Genomic DNA, 17,153 nt, shown 5'->3' with positions numbered 1-17,153 from the left:
GCATTACCATTGAATAGATGAGGACCCTCAACTTGTTCACTGAACTATTAACTCTTCATCCCAGCTATGGATCATTGCTTTTTACACTAAGAGCCAGCCTTCATTTCTTATGGTAGCAATCTGCTGCGTGTGTGTTTTCTGTATTCAGGGTTGCTTTTCGTGGTGGTGTTCTGTATACTTCATTAATGGAGTAATTTACTATTAATATTTGAAGATCAACTAATCTAATATTAGAGACAAATTACTTTAAAATGTCCAACTAGGAACTTGAAATGTTGCTAATTCAGAATAAATTTTGGAAAATTGGTTATTTTCTGCTTTTTAAACAGAAACTTTGGGAGTTTAAATCTTCTATGTATATAAGTAAAATGTGGGGCATTTAAGTTCATAGTAAAATTGTGGGTTAGTTTTTTGATGGTAGCATTGTTTGTTTTTAGTTTGTTTTTTTGGTATAGAACATGATGGTTTCTATTCAGACTATGTAGTTCTGAAATTTTATGGCACAATCTGCTTAATTTGTTTCATTTGGAAAAACAAAACAAAGCATCATTACAGTAACATACTAATTACTAGCCATGCATCATTCATTTGAAATAAAGCCTAAAGCATTTTCTAGTGGTAAGCAAACAGGTCTCTTATGAATCATCACTTTATAGAAAGCATTGTTTTAAGGTTGCTTTTTAGATCTGAGTATCATCTAGTGCCTGTGAAGCACTATATATTCTGCAAATCTCATTATGTGGATCTTTATATATTCTTGTAAGATTGCTCTGGAAACAATGGAAAAGGTAAGGCTGGACTTAACGAACTAAATTATTATGGAGTTAGGAAATTTTATTACAGCTGTGGCTTAAGGTATAATTATTACAGATGTATCATGGTTCTTTTATATTTTTTTGCCATGTTTTTGAAGGTATCATTTCTAGAAAGGTTCATAAAGTTTAGTTTTAATAAATTGGGTAGATGCTATAATCAGTATTCTACTCTGTGTTTCTTTCATCAATACAAATGTAAAAATTTGATGAATGTATGTTATATACTAGGCTTCTCTAGGGGTCTCAAAATCTCTTATTCTGAATTAGTTTTTAATTATAAAGGAAAAAAAGTAATAGTATTGGAAAAACATATAGACTTCACCTTATACATACACACATGCAAATACCTACAGAGAAAAGAAAGAAATGTGATCAATGGGCTAAATTGTGAAAACTGTTTAATCTGTGTGAAGAGTTTGGTGTTTTGTCTTTAAAACATGAAATTATGATAATATATTTTTAAGATTCTAATAACATCAAGAAACCTAAATTACTAAAGAATAAATTTAATGAAAGATAAGTAAAGTATTAATAATAATGATGAAGCTAGAATCAAATATGCACTTCATCTATTTTCAGACAGTGGATAGCCAGTGGTGAAAAGTCACAATCCTTGAGAATCTCATGAATACCCAGTCTTTGACTAATGAAAAATTTTCAATTAAAGCACAAGCGCTAAATTGGAGCAGATGTTTTGGTCCTTTTTAATCTGAGGAGGAAAGAACTTTTAGCCGCCAAATAGCAAGTCTGTAAGGCAGGGCACAAAGTGGAAGTAATTGTGCAAAAAGGGACACTCATCCTTGTGGGGACCTCGCTTTAGTCTTTGTCCAGGGCCTGGAATGTCCATACTCTGAAAAAGATTTTCCAGGTAGCCACTGTAACAAACTGTATAGCCAGCAAGCATTCCTAGAAGGCACTGGACTTCAGGCTCTGTCAAAATAAAGAGCTCTTCTTCACCCTTCCTCAACTTAGGTGGTATTCATTTGAACAGGAAAGGTTGAGCTTTAAGAATGAGGGTTACAGCAGAAAGAAGCATCTCCTCCAGAACACCCCTCAACAAAGCCTACATCAAGTCCCTTGATGAACTCTGCAGGAAAGATAATTTCGAGATTAAATACCATTAAGTTACAGAAACTAGGGAAATACTTCAGTTTCCACAGAACTAAACTAACAAAATATAAATTGGAGCCTATACAAGTTAAGATGTGATTTGCCTGCTAAAGTATGAACAAAGAGGTTTCAAAGGGATATAGAACTCAGGGTTCCTATGATATATTACATGTACCAAGTTTAATGCTGAATTACAAATTAAAGAATGATAAAATGGGATACATTGTTAGGGAATAAAATGTAGACTCACATCGAAAATTGCCCACATTTTCTATTTCCCTTGCATAGGTAAAATATGATTATGAAGAATATGTTCAAAGAAGTTAAATTATCTCAAAAAAATAAAGGAAAAGATGCTCTTAATTAAGGAATCTGCAAGGATATGAAAAGTATAAAAATGTTCCATATGGAAATACTCAAACTGAAAAGTTCAATAACTAAATTGAAAAATTTAATGTAAGAGTTTAATAATACATTGGAGAGAGTACAAGAGTCAGTGATTTTTAAGGCAGATTTATAGAGTATTTTAACTTAGGAATGTACAAGTCTTGGCTCTACTTTGATCCTATGAAACATGTAAAAAATGTACCATATGTACTTTGCTGTTGTATAGTTTTCTTAAATAATTTTAGCATAGCAGCTTTAATATCATAAGAGCACATTTATTTTAAAAACATTTTTGATATTCTGAGTACTCCCTAGACATAAGGCACTTCAATAGCTTTTTTTTTTTTTTTGTTTTGAAGCCTTTCTTCAAATGAAGTTAACTTTTCTTCCCCCCTTAGAAATTCTGAAGATCATGAACATATTGGCCTGCTAGCAGTGGAAGATAGAGATTTTTTTTCACATAATTAGAAAAATTGGGTTTAAAAGTTTTCTCTGAGTGTCTTTCTTCTGTTATTAGATTACACCACTTTCTCAAAGCACTCTGTCTTCACAAAGATGTATTTGTTTTTTCACATTTTTGTTTGTCATACCTCTCTTCAGGGAACTGAAGGATTTACTTAGTGTAGGCCACTATGAGTAGTGAGTACAGTGTGGAGAGATAGAAATGTAAACAATTCAGCACAGTATTTTCATGGATGTATGAAGAAGAAATGATAAAAACACTGATGTAGTAGCAGGCATGTAGCAGTAGTAGGTGTCATTCTCTTGAATGTGTTACCTAACAACTACTGTGAGGCAATTAAAAAATTCAGTCTTGGAAGAGAGCATGGTAGAAAGAAATTGTGTTCTGGATGATTTTTAAATGAGGGCTATCAATTTTTATATTTTGATGCTGTGAGTGTTAGGAATGTTTCATTAGTAGCAAGTTACATCTATGCTCAGGTTCTGCTCCCATGTGACTTGAAGATGTCATTCATCTAACTTTCCTGAAACTCTGCTCCTTTATTCCTTATAGATAGGCATTTATGTAGTTTAAGAACTAAAGCTTTAGGGTACTATGCCTACAAGGACTGAAGGTAATATCTTTTCAAATCAGTCATTGAAAAATCAAATGAATGGTTAGTTTCATAATGATTTTAGGCAAGAATGTCAAAGACATTGAACTTGAACTAGAAAGTTTTTTTTATGGGTGTGCCTATGCAAATGCACACAGTAGGATGTGGAGGAAATGCTTGTTTGTCAGAAAAAAATTCATTCCTGACAACTTCTTATTTAATAAAAAATATCTGTAAGGAGTCTAGATACATTGTTAAATAGAGTTGATATAAAAAAGTCAAATTGATTCTGTTTTTCTCCCCAGAAAATAATGTATAAGATTAAGATTGTATGTGAAAAACATAATGGTGATGAGAAAATGGAAGATTACATCTTCCCAGGGAGATTTTTTACTCTTTACCCTTTAAAAGAGAGCATATATGTTAAAAGAGCCACAACTATGACTTTGGTGCTTCTCACAGCACTGAGTGGGGCCTAGTCTATACTTCTTGGTTCATTGATTTTTTTTAAAGGTCTTTTCATTTTACTTTTGTCTCTGCTCTATTGCAAAGGTTGCCAATGAGATAAAAAAATTACCCTTAGAGTTCCGAACATTACTTCTTGTTCGATTTTCACTAGTCACTGGCTTTAAGGTTTCTTACTCAGATAAGTGATATCTCTGAATGGTAGAGAGTGGGAGGTTTCAGGCATGGTACTCACTGCCTTCAAAAACTGAGTGAAAGCAAACTATTTTGCTTCTTTACGTTGATCTTTGGGTTATGAATCATTGTCAAAGATTTTGTTGTCATGAGTTTATATAGCTGAGACTCTAACAATAAGTTTAAAGGTATTTTCATAAAAATGAAATTCTTATTTCTTCTAACATTATTATTAATTTCACTTTTACTATAATCTTTCCTTTGTTCTTTTTCTTAAGTGTTTTCTATTATTATTTGAGCAACACAACTGTGCATTTCTGTGCTAACTTGTTATTCTACTACAGCCAAGTCTTTAGTTCTGATTTTCTTTTTCTTTCTTTTTTGGGTACTGGAGATTGAACTCCGGGACACTGAACCACTTAGCCACACTCTCAGCCCTATTTTGTATTTTATTTAGAGACAGGGTCTCACTGAGTTGCTAAGTGCCTTGCTGCTGAGGCTGGCTTTGAGCTAGCAATCCTCCTGAGTCAGCCTCCTGAGGCACTGGAATTATAGGCATAAGCCACTACAACAGAATCTAAGTCCTCAATGTTGATGTAGTATTAGAAGTGGTGAGGATATTGGAACATTTTTTCAAGTTTACTTATACATATATGAGTTTTTTTCCCCATACCATTTTCTCTTTTTTATTTTATTCCATCTGAAGAAACAAACTTTCATTTAAGTCATGAGATGAAGAATCTTTGTATTATAATTAGATCCCAAGATTTGGGTCATGCTACATTAGCTTCAATTGAGTTTTTTGTTTATTTTTAAAAGGGCAACCATGTGGTCTAGGGCATCGTTGTACCTCATAATAGTAAGCTAAAGACAGTAACCAGGTCCACATGATCTCTCAGGTTCCATTCTCAGCAATTTTTTAAAAAATACATTCATTTAATAATAGTCAAAATATAAATTTATTTAAATTTGGAAGAAAGAATAATATGAAAGGGATACCTAATTAAAAAAAAAAAAGTGTTGTTCGAAGCTCTGTTTTAGGTTACCTTTCCTGACATTGCTTTGTCAGGGTTTTTAATGAACTTTTAGCAATTTGTTCTGCATTACATCATAGACTTTATCTTTTCAAGGTATCTGTCCCTAGAGCAAGATAGACTCATTACTCATACAAATCTGGGTTATAGTTTTCTAGGAAAATTAATTACTTTATGCTAGCTACATATGGTTAACTTGTAAGTATGAAAGCTTTAACATATTTCAGGTGATATAATGTAGGCATTTAAATAGTCTTTCCCCCCTTTTTCCTTGTGCATGAAATAGTGGATTAATAGATGTTAGAATTAATACTTTGTAACACTGATATTTTGCATGGGATACTGAAGAATTATTTCTCTTGTTTATTGTAAATTGTCAAATGACTTCTTAAATTTGAATAAGGGTACCCATTGAGAACAGAGATTCCATGGGCCCATTAGATACCTTTTGAATGGTCATTATTACATGTATACATGTAAGTGCTGTTTTGTGTGTCTTGGCCTTCTAAAGGGTTGTAATAGAGTATTATCCATGTTGCCAATGTAATGTGTGTATCTACCATTAACAGTGCCTAAGGGAAAAAGAGAAAAAAAAAATTCAAGGAATGAATCCTTTTTGGTGTATACCATATGTATATTTGAGTTCAAAACACATTTATTGAAATAAATTTAATGATCATTATTCTTTCATGAAAGTTATTATTATCCTTATCTACAAATCAACAACCTGATGCCTAGATTGTGTATTTATACAAAGGCTGCCCCAACCCCCTGACACCATTTTTCTTGTGGAAAAGTTGGGAAGAAAGAAAAAAGAGGTGAAAAATATTAACTGTTTTTTGACTTAATTTCTTTCCCCCTGAGAAAGCATACCTCAATTTAGTTCAACACAGTATACATTATATTAGCTAAAAATTCCATGTAAGGGCCAAGCTAGGATTTCTCATACTAAAAACATACAATATATTTTAGGACAAATGACTATGAAATTTTTGTGGTAGAGATAACACTATCTTAAAAGAGTGATTCATTTCCAGTTAAAACCAATATTATAACAGGGTTATCATTTGTCTTTCTACAACATTATATTGCTTAAATTTGTAAAAAAAAATTTAAAAATGTATTTGTCAAGTTTATAGTCTTTTTTTACTCTCTTGCAGGAGGAAAAAACCCATATTGTTCTTAGACAAGGGACTTTGAAGATTTTTTTTTTTTTTTAAAAAGGAGAGAGAGAGAGAGAGAGAATGAGAATGAATGAGAATTTTTTTTTTTTGTAGATGGACACAACATAATGCCTTTATTCATTTTTTTTTAATGTGGTGCTGAGAATCGAACCCAGGTCTCGCCCGTGCTAGGCGAGCGCTCAACCACTGAGCCACAATCCCAGCCCTTGAAGATGTTTTTTAAAGTATTTGAAAACATTTTCTAAAGCAGGCTTATTATTGTATTAGTTAAGCTCTTAGAATCATGCTTGTGTGAATGTAAACATTTAACCTGTGGCTGATGAGAGGGCTAGGTATAAATTAGATATTTATATTATTTTCTAATGAAACTTTTCAAATATAAGAATTTGATCTCTACTATTAATACTTTCTGCTTTGATTTTTTAGATGAATAGTCATCAATTGTTTTTTATCCTTTCCTTTAGCCACAGAGAACTTGTTTTTTAATTTTTTTATTGGTTCTTTTCAATTTCATATGGTAGTAGAATCCATTTTGATATAATTATACAAGCATGGAATATTCTAATTAGGACTCCATTCTTGTTGCTTAGCTCGTTTCTATTTTAACCCTGTTGTTTCTGTCACTTTTTTTGTGTGAGGGGGTCTGGTCTTGCCTCAAAAATGTTTTTGATATTTATAATAGTTATTGAAATTCCATAATTTTACTATTACTGCCCCATTGGCATGGTTTAAGTTTTGAATTTCCAATATCTATCTTAAATATATCTATCTTAAATATATCTATCTTAAATATAGTGTGTCTTATATATCTTAAATATAGTGTGTCTTATATATCTTAAATATATCTTAAATATAGTGTGTCTTAGCCTACAGGTAAGTGGTCATTCCCTTAATATATACTGATAAAATGGTGGAATTAGCTTTAAAGAACTTCTCCCATTTTTATTGTTTTGTTTTCAGCCAGCCTCTCTTGTGTTCCCCAGGCTGATTACAAACTCCTGCACTCAAGCAATCCACCTGCCTCAGCCTCAGAGTAACTTGGACTGTCAGCATAGGTTATCACACCCAGCTTCTTTTGTTCTTTTTGATACCTCCAGTTCTTCTCATCCTCAACAGTCACATTCCCAGAGTCACAAAGAGGGTTAACTTGGCATGTGATAGACCTGTGGCTTTGCACTACTTCTATCTCCTGTGACTCCCATGTTTCCTAACTCTGATTCTGCTAATTTAGTATGTGTCAGGAGTCATTCTGCTTTCTGTGTTTCTGAAGAAAGTCAATTTAGTACAAATTGGGACCTATTTATTCTCCCTCTATCTAACACATACTGTTAGTCAGCAGGGCCTCTGAGGACAGCAATTGCTATTTGAAGCAAACAAACCCTCTTTAGACCTTTCTGAGTATGGTTTAAACATGTCCTACTATATTTTAGTATTGAACAAAGGTTATTTAAAGTAATGATATGAATGTTTTGTAATCTGTTACCTTTTTAAAATTGAGTGTGTAAAAATGCATTTAATTTATTGCTTAATTAAACATTATTGTTTTACTAAAGCTTTCTTTTCGTTGCACATCTAAATTGTTAATTTTGTTTTTGAGGAATGACTCTGGATTCCTTACAAAAACAAGTAGGGCTTCTCTCTCTTCCTGCCATCAGTTTCAGAGGACATATTGCTTCTTTGGTACTGTCATACCAATAAATCATCCCAGATTACTTGCAGTCGTACAGTACTAAACTATACCATGCATTTTAAAGGAAATCTGCTATTTTCTTTTCAATCAGATGAGCAATGTGAAGAGACTGCGGCCACGGCTCAGTGCTATTCTCTTTAAGCTTCAGTTTGAAGAGCAGGTGAACAACATCAAACCTGACATCATGGCTGTCAGTACTGCCTGCGAAGAGATAAAGAAGAGCAAAAGCTTCAGCATGTTGCTGGAACTTGTATTGCTAATGGGAAACTACATGAACGCCGGCTCCCGGAATGCTCAAACCTTCGGATTTAACCTTAGCTCTCTCTGTAAAGTGAGTTTGTTTTCTTAAGACACATATTTGCCTGAACACTTACTCTTAAATGTCAGCCCTGATTACATTATTTAAATATTTTTATTTTGATGTGCTCATTATCAAGAACTTGAACTGAACCATGAACTCAAACCCAGAGTGAACTAAGCTAATTTACTCAACCTCTGAACTAAATCCAAATATTAATTTTCTGTGATCTGCAAATCCAGCGGAAGGATTTTGTTTAATAATAAAATTATATTGTAAACCTATGCTTTGTCAAACCAGTGAAATGGAACATGAAAATATTACTTAAACATTATATTTCTTCAGTTCAGGCACCTATACACGATGATATATATTGACTATTGCTTCAGATTGCCTAAATTTTTACCTTTAACTATTTAAATATTTATCTGCATTGTTTTTTGTAAGTCAACTAAAAGGAACAAGAAATAAGACTGCTTTATATAAAGGAAAGTGATTATATTAGGAATAAACATACCTTAGATGTCATTGATCATTTTGAAATGGTTCCATCTATTATTTTAGAGGATGTTAAAATTAAATAAGTTCTTCTTTTGGTTGAATTTTCTTAGAAAAAATATATTTAGTGTTTTATTTAACAGAGCTCTTTCCTGAGGAGTGGGCCATAGAATAGCGTTTTATTGGTCTACTTACAATAAATTCTTCTCAGTTATACATCACATGAAAAGCTTTCTCTTGTTTTTGACCTTGTAACATCTACAATCCCTGATTAAGGAATGTAGTTATTGCCATTGCCAGATAGGGAAGGAGAGAAACAAGTTCAGCTTGAGCTGTGGAGTTTCTGGTAGTTATTTTTTGGAACTCACATCAGTTTTCTCAGTTTCCCTGACCTTAGTCTTACATTGGTATCATCAGTGCCATGTGACCTTTTTCTCTTTCCCCACTTCTTTTTATTTTCTAGCCTTTATTCTCATAGATTTTTGTACTTTTGGTAAGGTTCTTATTATCACCAACACGATTCCTAAAACATATTAAAGGCACTACACATCCACTGAATCCTTACTCAGGGTGAAATCCTGTGCCAGATGCTTTTCCAGGTCATCTCTTTAATGTAGTTTTACCTGGCACACATGGAACTCACATATTTTATATGTAAACTATTAATTATGATTAATTACTTTAGTGGAGCTATATACAAAATGTTATTGCAGCAGAGTTAGGCCAGAGTGTCAAGCTTATCTGTGAGATGACAGCTAAGTATTCAGAGAAATAGAAACTTGTGCTGGATCTTGAAGATGAGTAGCTATTCCCTGGAGCATTCTCAGTACAAGAAAGACGTTTGCATGAAATATTGTAGCATGGCTTCTGGGAGTCTCTGAATGGCCTAATATCTTTGGAGCCTGCAAGAGACAGCATTTGGGGGGACTGGACTGAGGTAGTAATTTGGTTTAAATGAGCCTTGAATGCCATGTGTAGTGGTGAAGGTTGTAAGGAGACATGTTAGTTTTATAAAGAAAAGTAATGTTATCAGCTCTTTTGTGTGACAATGACTCTATCAGCAGCATGAAAGAAGGTTAAGCTGTGCTGTTCAGTAGTGTTGCCGTAAGAAATGTATGATTATTGGAATAAAAATTCAAATTTAGTTTCTCAGTCACACTTGTCACATTTTAAGTTCTCAGTGTTTATACCTGTTGCCTTTTCCATTGTGGTAGAAAGAACTTTTGGACAGCGATGGGTTAGAGGAGTCTAAAAGGGAGATACTTGGTGACTGGCTAATATATAGTATGTACATAGAAGAGTGACAATATCAAACTAAGATGATGAATAAGGAAGATAGTGTGGGAAGTGAGGGAGAAGTGGGAGGGATTGTTATTATCTTAGCCAGCTGGTGGGTGATACAGCTCCTGACATGTTTGAAGTAGTTGTTCAGAAGGGAAGGCATTCAGGGTGTTTTTGTTGTTTTCCTCCTCCTGCTTGCCTCAGTTTCTTAAAGGATTTTGGACTGAAGCTGCCTTATTTAATTATTTATCATCTACTTTAGTGTCTAATACATAATGGTCACTATAATTTAAGATGATGGAGTTCTTAGCTAAGGAAGTGGCAGAGGGGTTTGAGGTAAAAAGTAGAGGAGATAGAGTTAAGTGTATAAATTCAGCAAACATCGGGAATTATCCGACTGGGCTGATTATGAGTGGCTGAGAAAGGAAAGTGAGACTACCAAGTTCAGGCTTTCCCTGAGAAGGAATGCAAAGGAAGCCAAACAGGATAAGGACCAAGGTGGGTGAGAAGTTAAGTCCATATATACAAATCTACTGGGGTTTCGTTGTTTTTTTTTTGTGTGTGAAAAATGGCTGTTCATTTTTAAGTTTTTGTATCTCAGAAATATAATTGACTCACAAAAAGTTAGTTGCATGTCCTCCCTCTAGCATTCCTCCACAGAAAAGTTGATAAAATACTCAGTCTGATTAGTGAGGTGGACTAGCCCTAGATAGTACTTGATACTTAGTAAATATTAAATAGCTATTGACTGAATGAAACTTGTTACAACACACATTTTTTTTGTAGTTGAAAATAGAAATGCTTTCATTGAGATATTCAGTGGTACTTAGTATAAAATCATCTATAAATGCAATGCATGCCGTTATTATTTTACTACAGTTAGTCTGCAAATCAGTTAATCGTCCTCCTTATAAAAAGTTGATTGTATTTTCATGCAATAACTAGGTATTTTCATTATTCCTCTTAGGAGCCTTCTGTTGTTCAAGAAACAAAAATAAATACTACAACTTCATATTTTTATTAGCTTACATGTCAGTGTGAAAGCATATATTGAACAAGATGATATCTCATCATGTTTGTTATCAGAGGTAGCAGCTTGATCTTTGACAATTGTGATTGAATTTTTCACACCAGATATAAAGCATTCGGTTGGTTAATAAGGCTCCACACAAGGAATTCCATATTTATTTGACAATAGAATGTCAAAGAAATATTTAGATCTGTTAAAACACACTAAGTAATTATATGAAATTAACACTCTATATCTAAAATCATTTAAAATAATTTTTATGTTAAGATCAAGTATAAAAAATACATGAGACTTTTTATTAAATATTAACATTATGTTAGAAATAAGTATAAGAATTGTGAATTTTATACACAGTTTCATTTTTAAGAGCTATATCTCTTTATATATGCATTTATAATCAGGGTTGGTAACTATAATGTCTCTGAGTTCAGAGAGAAAAGGCTCACTTTCTTATATCCCAGAGATGTGATGAAGACAAATCAATACAAAAGTAAAACAAGAGATATAATGTGGACAGAAATTACAACTAGCTTAATAAGATGTGAGTAAAACTTATGCTTGATGTGTAGGCCAACATGGGGCTTTTTGGTAGTCAAAGTGTAGTGTACACATTTTCCTGAAACTTTTTATGAGCTAAAAATAATGTCTTTTTTTTTTTTTTTTTTGGCAGAGTTAAAGCTGACTTCCATAAGAAATTGGCACATGTATCTTTATATATTAAAAAAAAAAATGTGGTGGTGAACAGTGTTCTTAGAAATAGTGGATCTGAAGAATCAGTTTCATGTGGATGTTTATTCTAAAGCTATCCCTTTCTCTCCTTTCCTCCCTACTAACTTGTAACTCCATGAGAAACTGATAGAAATGTATTTTTCAGTGACAATTATGCTTGCTTCTCCTAGTTTTGGTAAAATGCTCTAAATGCCTTGTTTTCTGATGGCATAACTTTATTTATTTATTTAGCAGTAGTAGTAGTAGTAGTAGGAATTGAACCAGAGGTGCTTAACTACTGAGCCAAATCCCTAGGCCTTTTAATATTTTATTTTGGGACGGGGTTTCTCCAAGTTGCTTAGGGCCTCACTAACTTGCTGAGACTGACTTTGAACTTGTGATCTTCCTGCCTCAGCCTGTCTCACTGCTGGGATTATAGATGTGATGGCCTATAAGCATTAGAATGTAAATAGCTTATATTCTGTTATATTAGAATATTATTTATATTAGAATGTTATATTACATTCTTAGAATATAATGCTTACACTTTTTAAAAATATGAGCCTTAGAATATAAATGGTGGACTGCTTATCATCCATCATATCCTCAAAAGATTTTACTGAGATTTCCATAAAAACTGAATAAGGCATTTTGAGATCCTCTGTGTGTGTGTGTGTGTGTGTGTGTGTGTATGTATGCATGTGCATTTTCCAATTGGTATTCATAAAATGTAAATTCATATCTTTAGAAATCTAGTCATCGTATGGTGCATATTTATCTGACTAAAATGTCTACCTGGCAAAAATCTGTATCTGGTTTTTGTTGAAGGTATTTCTTTAAAAGAACCCAGTGCTATGCCAAGAACCTCCCCTCCCCCGCCCCAAGTAAATCAGCATTGTAAGTAAAGAATGAATTGACCCAGCCATGAAAGTTCAACACCATATTAAAATAAATGGGATAATTTAGACTTATAGGAGTGTATATTATAGATAAATACATAGTAGCTATAACATGTATGATGTTTACTAGGGTCTAATGAGATGTGTGATGTCTGAATATCATCCTTATCAAGAAAATTAGATAATATATTGGGGTATATGTTACATTGGGAGAATAGATATGAGTTTTGAAAGAACTTACTACTGTAATAACTAATTTTTATCAGTATTTATGCTGTTATTATTTGGGAAAAATTACAAAAACAAATCTTTAAATTTATCCACCTTAGGAACTTTCTATGCTCTGTGGTCGTAGAGCATTAAGTTCATTTCAAAGTTGAAGTCATTAAAAGATACATAATAACAGGGAAGGGGTGGCTGTAAGATTGATTTATAAATCAGTTCCTTTTACTAGTACAGAATTTCCTATGTGATCTTTCTAATTCATTATTTTGTTTTAATAAGCAGAGGCTAAACAAAAGTAGATTGACTTCAGCATAACAGTGATGGAAATGATTTAAAATGACAACATTGAATTTCCATTTTCTTTAATATCTCCACCTACTCTAGTGAGTGATTTTTTGAAATTGTGAACAGCCTTTTCTTAGATGATATTGATTTGCAACCTGTAGTACCCTATAAAAAAATGCCTTAACCCCTTTATCCTTTCAATTAATTCAGAATGTGTGGATCATCATTAGTGGCATTTTAAAAAGAACTTTCCACGTGAGTTTATTGCTCAACCTGAATTGAGAATCATTTTAGGTCTTTTGGCCTGCTTATATATGCCAAAAAGGCAAATCTCTCACTGATGGTCTGGAACCAATCAACCATCAAATAAACATAAAGAAATGAAAACTAACCAACACCAAAACAAAAATAAAAAAAGAAACAACTTAAGGATGAGTGTTGAAACTATTTCCCAAAATGCTGTTTTTCTTTCATGCCAAGCTGAACACTGTTCTGCAAATGAAGACTTTGAAGAGGAATGTGAATTTCAGACACATAGTGGAACTGAAATCAATTGAAGACCCTTGTCCTGGGTCATTTTGCAAGTCTCTGTGTTGCACAGGAGTCAGAAAACTTGTCTATCACAGGAAGTTTTTATTTTGTGTATCTGTCAAAGTAACACAGATTAATATATTTTTTGTGAAATTTTTATCTTTTACTATCTCCTTTATTCTATGAAGTTATTTTTAAGAACCTTTTCTGCCAAAAAAAAAAAAAGGTGGGGGGTGCAAACATTCCATTGTTCCATCTACATTAAGAGTATGTTTTAGAGAGAAAAAAAAAATTTTTAACCAAGATTGGCAAAGTCATACTCATACATTTTGGCACCCTTTGAAGTAAAGCAATTACAGGCCAAAGATTTGCAAATAACAAATGTCATTCTTATTTTACATATAGGCAATTAAATCATAGAAGTTCTGATTTCAAAGCAGTATGAAACTGTTTAGAAGGCTTAACCCCCTTTACTCACTCATTAGCATATTTCATCTATAGCATTTTCTGAGAAATATTAACTGGGTTTACCAAGTTGCAGTTTTGATAAATTTTTTTACCCTTAATTGTTATAGAGCATTGTGAATTAGAATTATTCTTTCAGTAGAACACAAAGGGTGGCTTTGCTCAGGCATAGCCATATGCTGCCTGTGTGCTATCATTTCGTAACTTTCATAACAAGCATTGCTGCTCTGCCAAACCACCTTTCCCCAAGCATCCAGCCTCAGAATCCTCTTAGCACCACTCTTGGAGTTGGCTAACACTGGTTAGAGGTAGCATCCACCCTTAATATCACCTACTATCTCTGGTTTAGTTCAGTCCCCTCTTCCTTTACATTTTATAAATGAAATGTCAAAAATAAGACACCTCATTTCTGATAATCCTTAGGACGCTTTTTATTTTATTTTATTTTTTACCTCTACCCCAAAGGACATCCTTGTTTATACATACTTTGGACAAGAGTCAAAACATGGAACATATTATCTATGTAGTAATACTTACTGATATTTATGATCATTTGTTCTTGATGATGATAAAATGAGTGCATACATGCTAAGTTGTGGTTTTAGCATTGGGAGGTATGTGCACTACCACCACAAATTCCCAAAAATAACACTTGAAATATATCAGGTATGAGTTTTTGTTAAGTGCTTTTAATGGAAAATTTACATGTTTCTACATCTATTACTGTTTTTAAAATATTTAAAATTAATATTTGATCCATCTCTATAAATCATTAAATTGAAAATATACCTTATCAAGATGTGTTTTAATGAATAGTATAGTATTGAATTGTTAGATAAGAAGAAAGATCTAAAATCAATAATCTAACCTTCCACCTCAAGAAAATAGAAAAAGAACAAATGAAATCTTAAGTAAAACAAATTAATATTAATAATCATCATAATATACATTACAGCAGGTACCAATGAAGTTGAAAAAAAGAAATAGAAAATTATTGAAACCAAAATCTTATTCTTTAAAAAGATCAATAGCATTGTTCAATCTCTAGTGAAGCTAACCTAAGAAAAAAAGAGAAGACACACTTTATCCATATCAGAAAAGAAAGACGGGCTATCCCATTGACATTAAAAGAATAACAAGGGAATATTATAAACAACTCATGGCTCACAAATTTGGTAGCCTTGATGAAATGGACCAATTTCTTGGAAGACAATCTAGATGTATCATAGAACTTACATAAGAATTAGAGGCCTGTATAAAATAATTTAATAATTAGTCTTCTATAACATGAAGAACAGGGTCCAGATAGTTTCATTATTTAAGCTTTTTTTATTAATTAAACTTTATTAAACTCTTAAGGAAAACATGACAAATTCTCTACATTTTGTCTGGCAAATATTAAGCAGATGGAATATTCCCATCATGTGAGGCCAAGTTAGTTGAACATTTCAAAATCCATGTAATCCATCATATCAACAAGCTAAAGAATGAAAATCTTATCAATGAAGTACTCTTTCATGATAAAAATTCTCAATAAACTGACAATGAAGGGGAAACTTCCTCAGGTTACTAAAGAGTATCTCAAACGCTCTATAGCTTATTTAATGTTAAGAAAATGGACACTTTCCCCAGATGTTCAGGAACAAGGCAAGACTGTCTTTTCTTACCTCTCCTTTCCAGCATCATAGTGCAAATCCTAGTTAGTACAATAAAACAAAGTAAAAAGGACACAAAGTTGTCTAGATTGTGACTGTTTATAGATGAAATAATTGGCTATAGAGCCCTCCCCCTGCACAATTGACAGAAAAAGAAAGTCCTGTAATTATTAACGTTATAACAAAGTTTCAAGATATGACAAAGTCATTTGATTTTCTTTTCATTAAACAGTGGGGTGGGTCTTGGTAGTGGCCTTGGGTGGTGTGTTCTGAGTTGTAGCTCTGTAGTTTTGGCATGCAGTGTTGTGGCTGGCAGCTGTATCCAGACCCTGTCTGGTGTCCCCAGTTACAGGCTATCATGTGTCAGCATCTATGCCAGTGGTTGCAGTGTCCCAAGATGGAGGTGACAGGGCAGCCCCCCCTTGCCGTTGGTAGATGGGGGTCCACACATGAGTGGTGGCTGGAGGTTCTGGGAGTAGGCTGCTGCTGGGTGTCTCGCAAGGGTGAGCAGCCAGGAGTCATGAACTCATACTGAGACCTGGAGAGCAGCAAGGCACCTGGGATTCCTGTGCAAAAGTGGCTGTTGGGGATCCTCTAGTAGCTCACAGAGAAACAGTATTCCCACTACTAAAATCCCTGGACTCCGAGCAACACAGAATGCATCCTCCCTCTAGCCCACCATCTTGTATCTCCATGCATTTTCTTAAAACCAAAAGTTTCATTCTCAAGTAAAAAGTGCCCTCCCTGTATTAAAGTAAAATAAAATAAAATAAGCACTGTCTTCATCTTTAAGGATGAGAAATAGAAATGGAGGAAATTCTCTATAGACCTTGTTCAAAATAACTCATCTTTTTAAAAAATATTTTTTATTTGTTAATAGACCTTTGTTTTATTTATTTATATGCAGTGCTGAGAATCGAACCCAGTGCCTCACACATGCCAGGCAAGTGTACAACTGCTGAGTCCCAGCCCCAGCCCCAGACCCACAATAACTTTTTTTTTAAGTCTCCTCACATAATTTAGTTGTTTCTTCACCACTGACTATTCTGTGTCTAATTCAGTACACAAGTGACTTGGTGTTAGTTGTTGCTTTGAGTCTTCATTTCTTTGCTAGGACTGCTGTGCCATGCTTCTCTTCTGTTTATCTCTGCTATGCCATTAAATTGTCAAACCCAGATGGTATCTGAAGTCAATAGAGATGGAGTTTTTCAACCCATACAGTATGGAACATCACACGTCATTAGAGAATTACTAAATATTAGTAATAGTAAGACACCATCATGTACCTGTTAATATGACTAACACCAAAATACTGACGTAAAATGCTCATGAGGATTTAGCGCAACAGGAACCCATATTCATTG

At 33.4% G+C, this 17,153-nt stretch overlaps 1 protein-coding gene and 1 long non-coding RNA gene across 5 annotated transcripts in view; both read left to right on the top strand.

Annotated features, from left to right (window-relative positions):
- Positions 1 to 17,153, top strand: part of LOC308654458 — a 1,408,498-nt gene that overhangs the window by 1,053,068 nt on the left and 338,277 nt on the right. The gene's annotated exons all lie outside the window — the stretch shown is intronic.
- Positions 1 to 17,153, top strand: part of DIAPH3 (diaphanous related formin 3) — a gene marked incomplete at its 3' end in the record, with an annotated part of 478,285 nt that overhangs the window by 261,039 nt on the left and 200,093 nt on the right. For all 4 annotated transcript variants that reach the window (XM_081278663.1, XM_081278662.1, XM_081278661.1 and 1 more), the window contains one exon: positions 8,006 to 8,245. In XM_081278663.1, the coding sequence (XP_081134789.1) occupies positions 8,006 to 8,245 (240 nt within the window). The remainder of the gene's footprint in view (positions 1 to 8,005; positions 8,246 to 17,153) is intronic.

The sequence above is a fragment of the Spermophilus citellus genome (assembly GCF_964194105.1).
Source record: "Spermophilus citellus genome assembly, chromosome: 1".
In the NCBI taxonomy this organism is placed as follows: domain Eukaryota; kingdom Metazoa; phylum Chordata; class Mammalia; order Rodentia; family Sciuridae; genus Spermophilus; species Spermophilus citellus.
The sequence above is the reverse complement of the archived record's forward strand: the minus strand, read 5'-3'. Positions and strand labels throughout refer to the sequence as shown.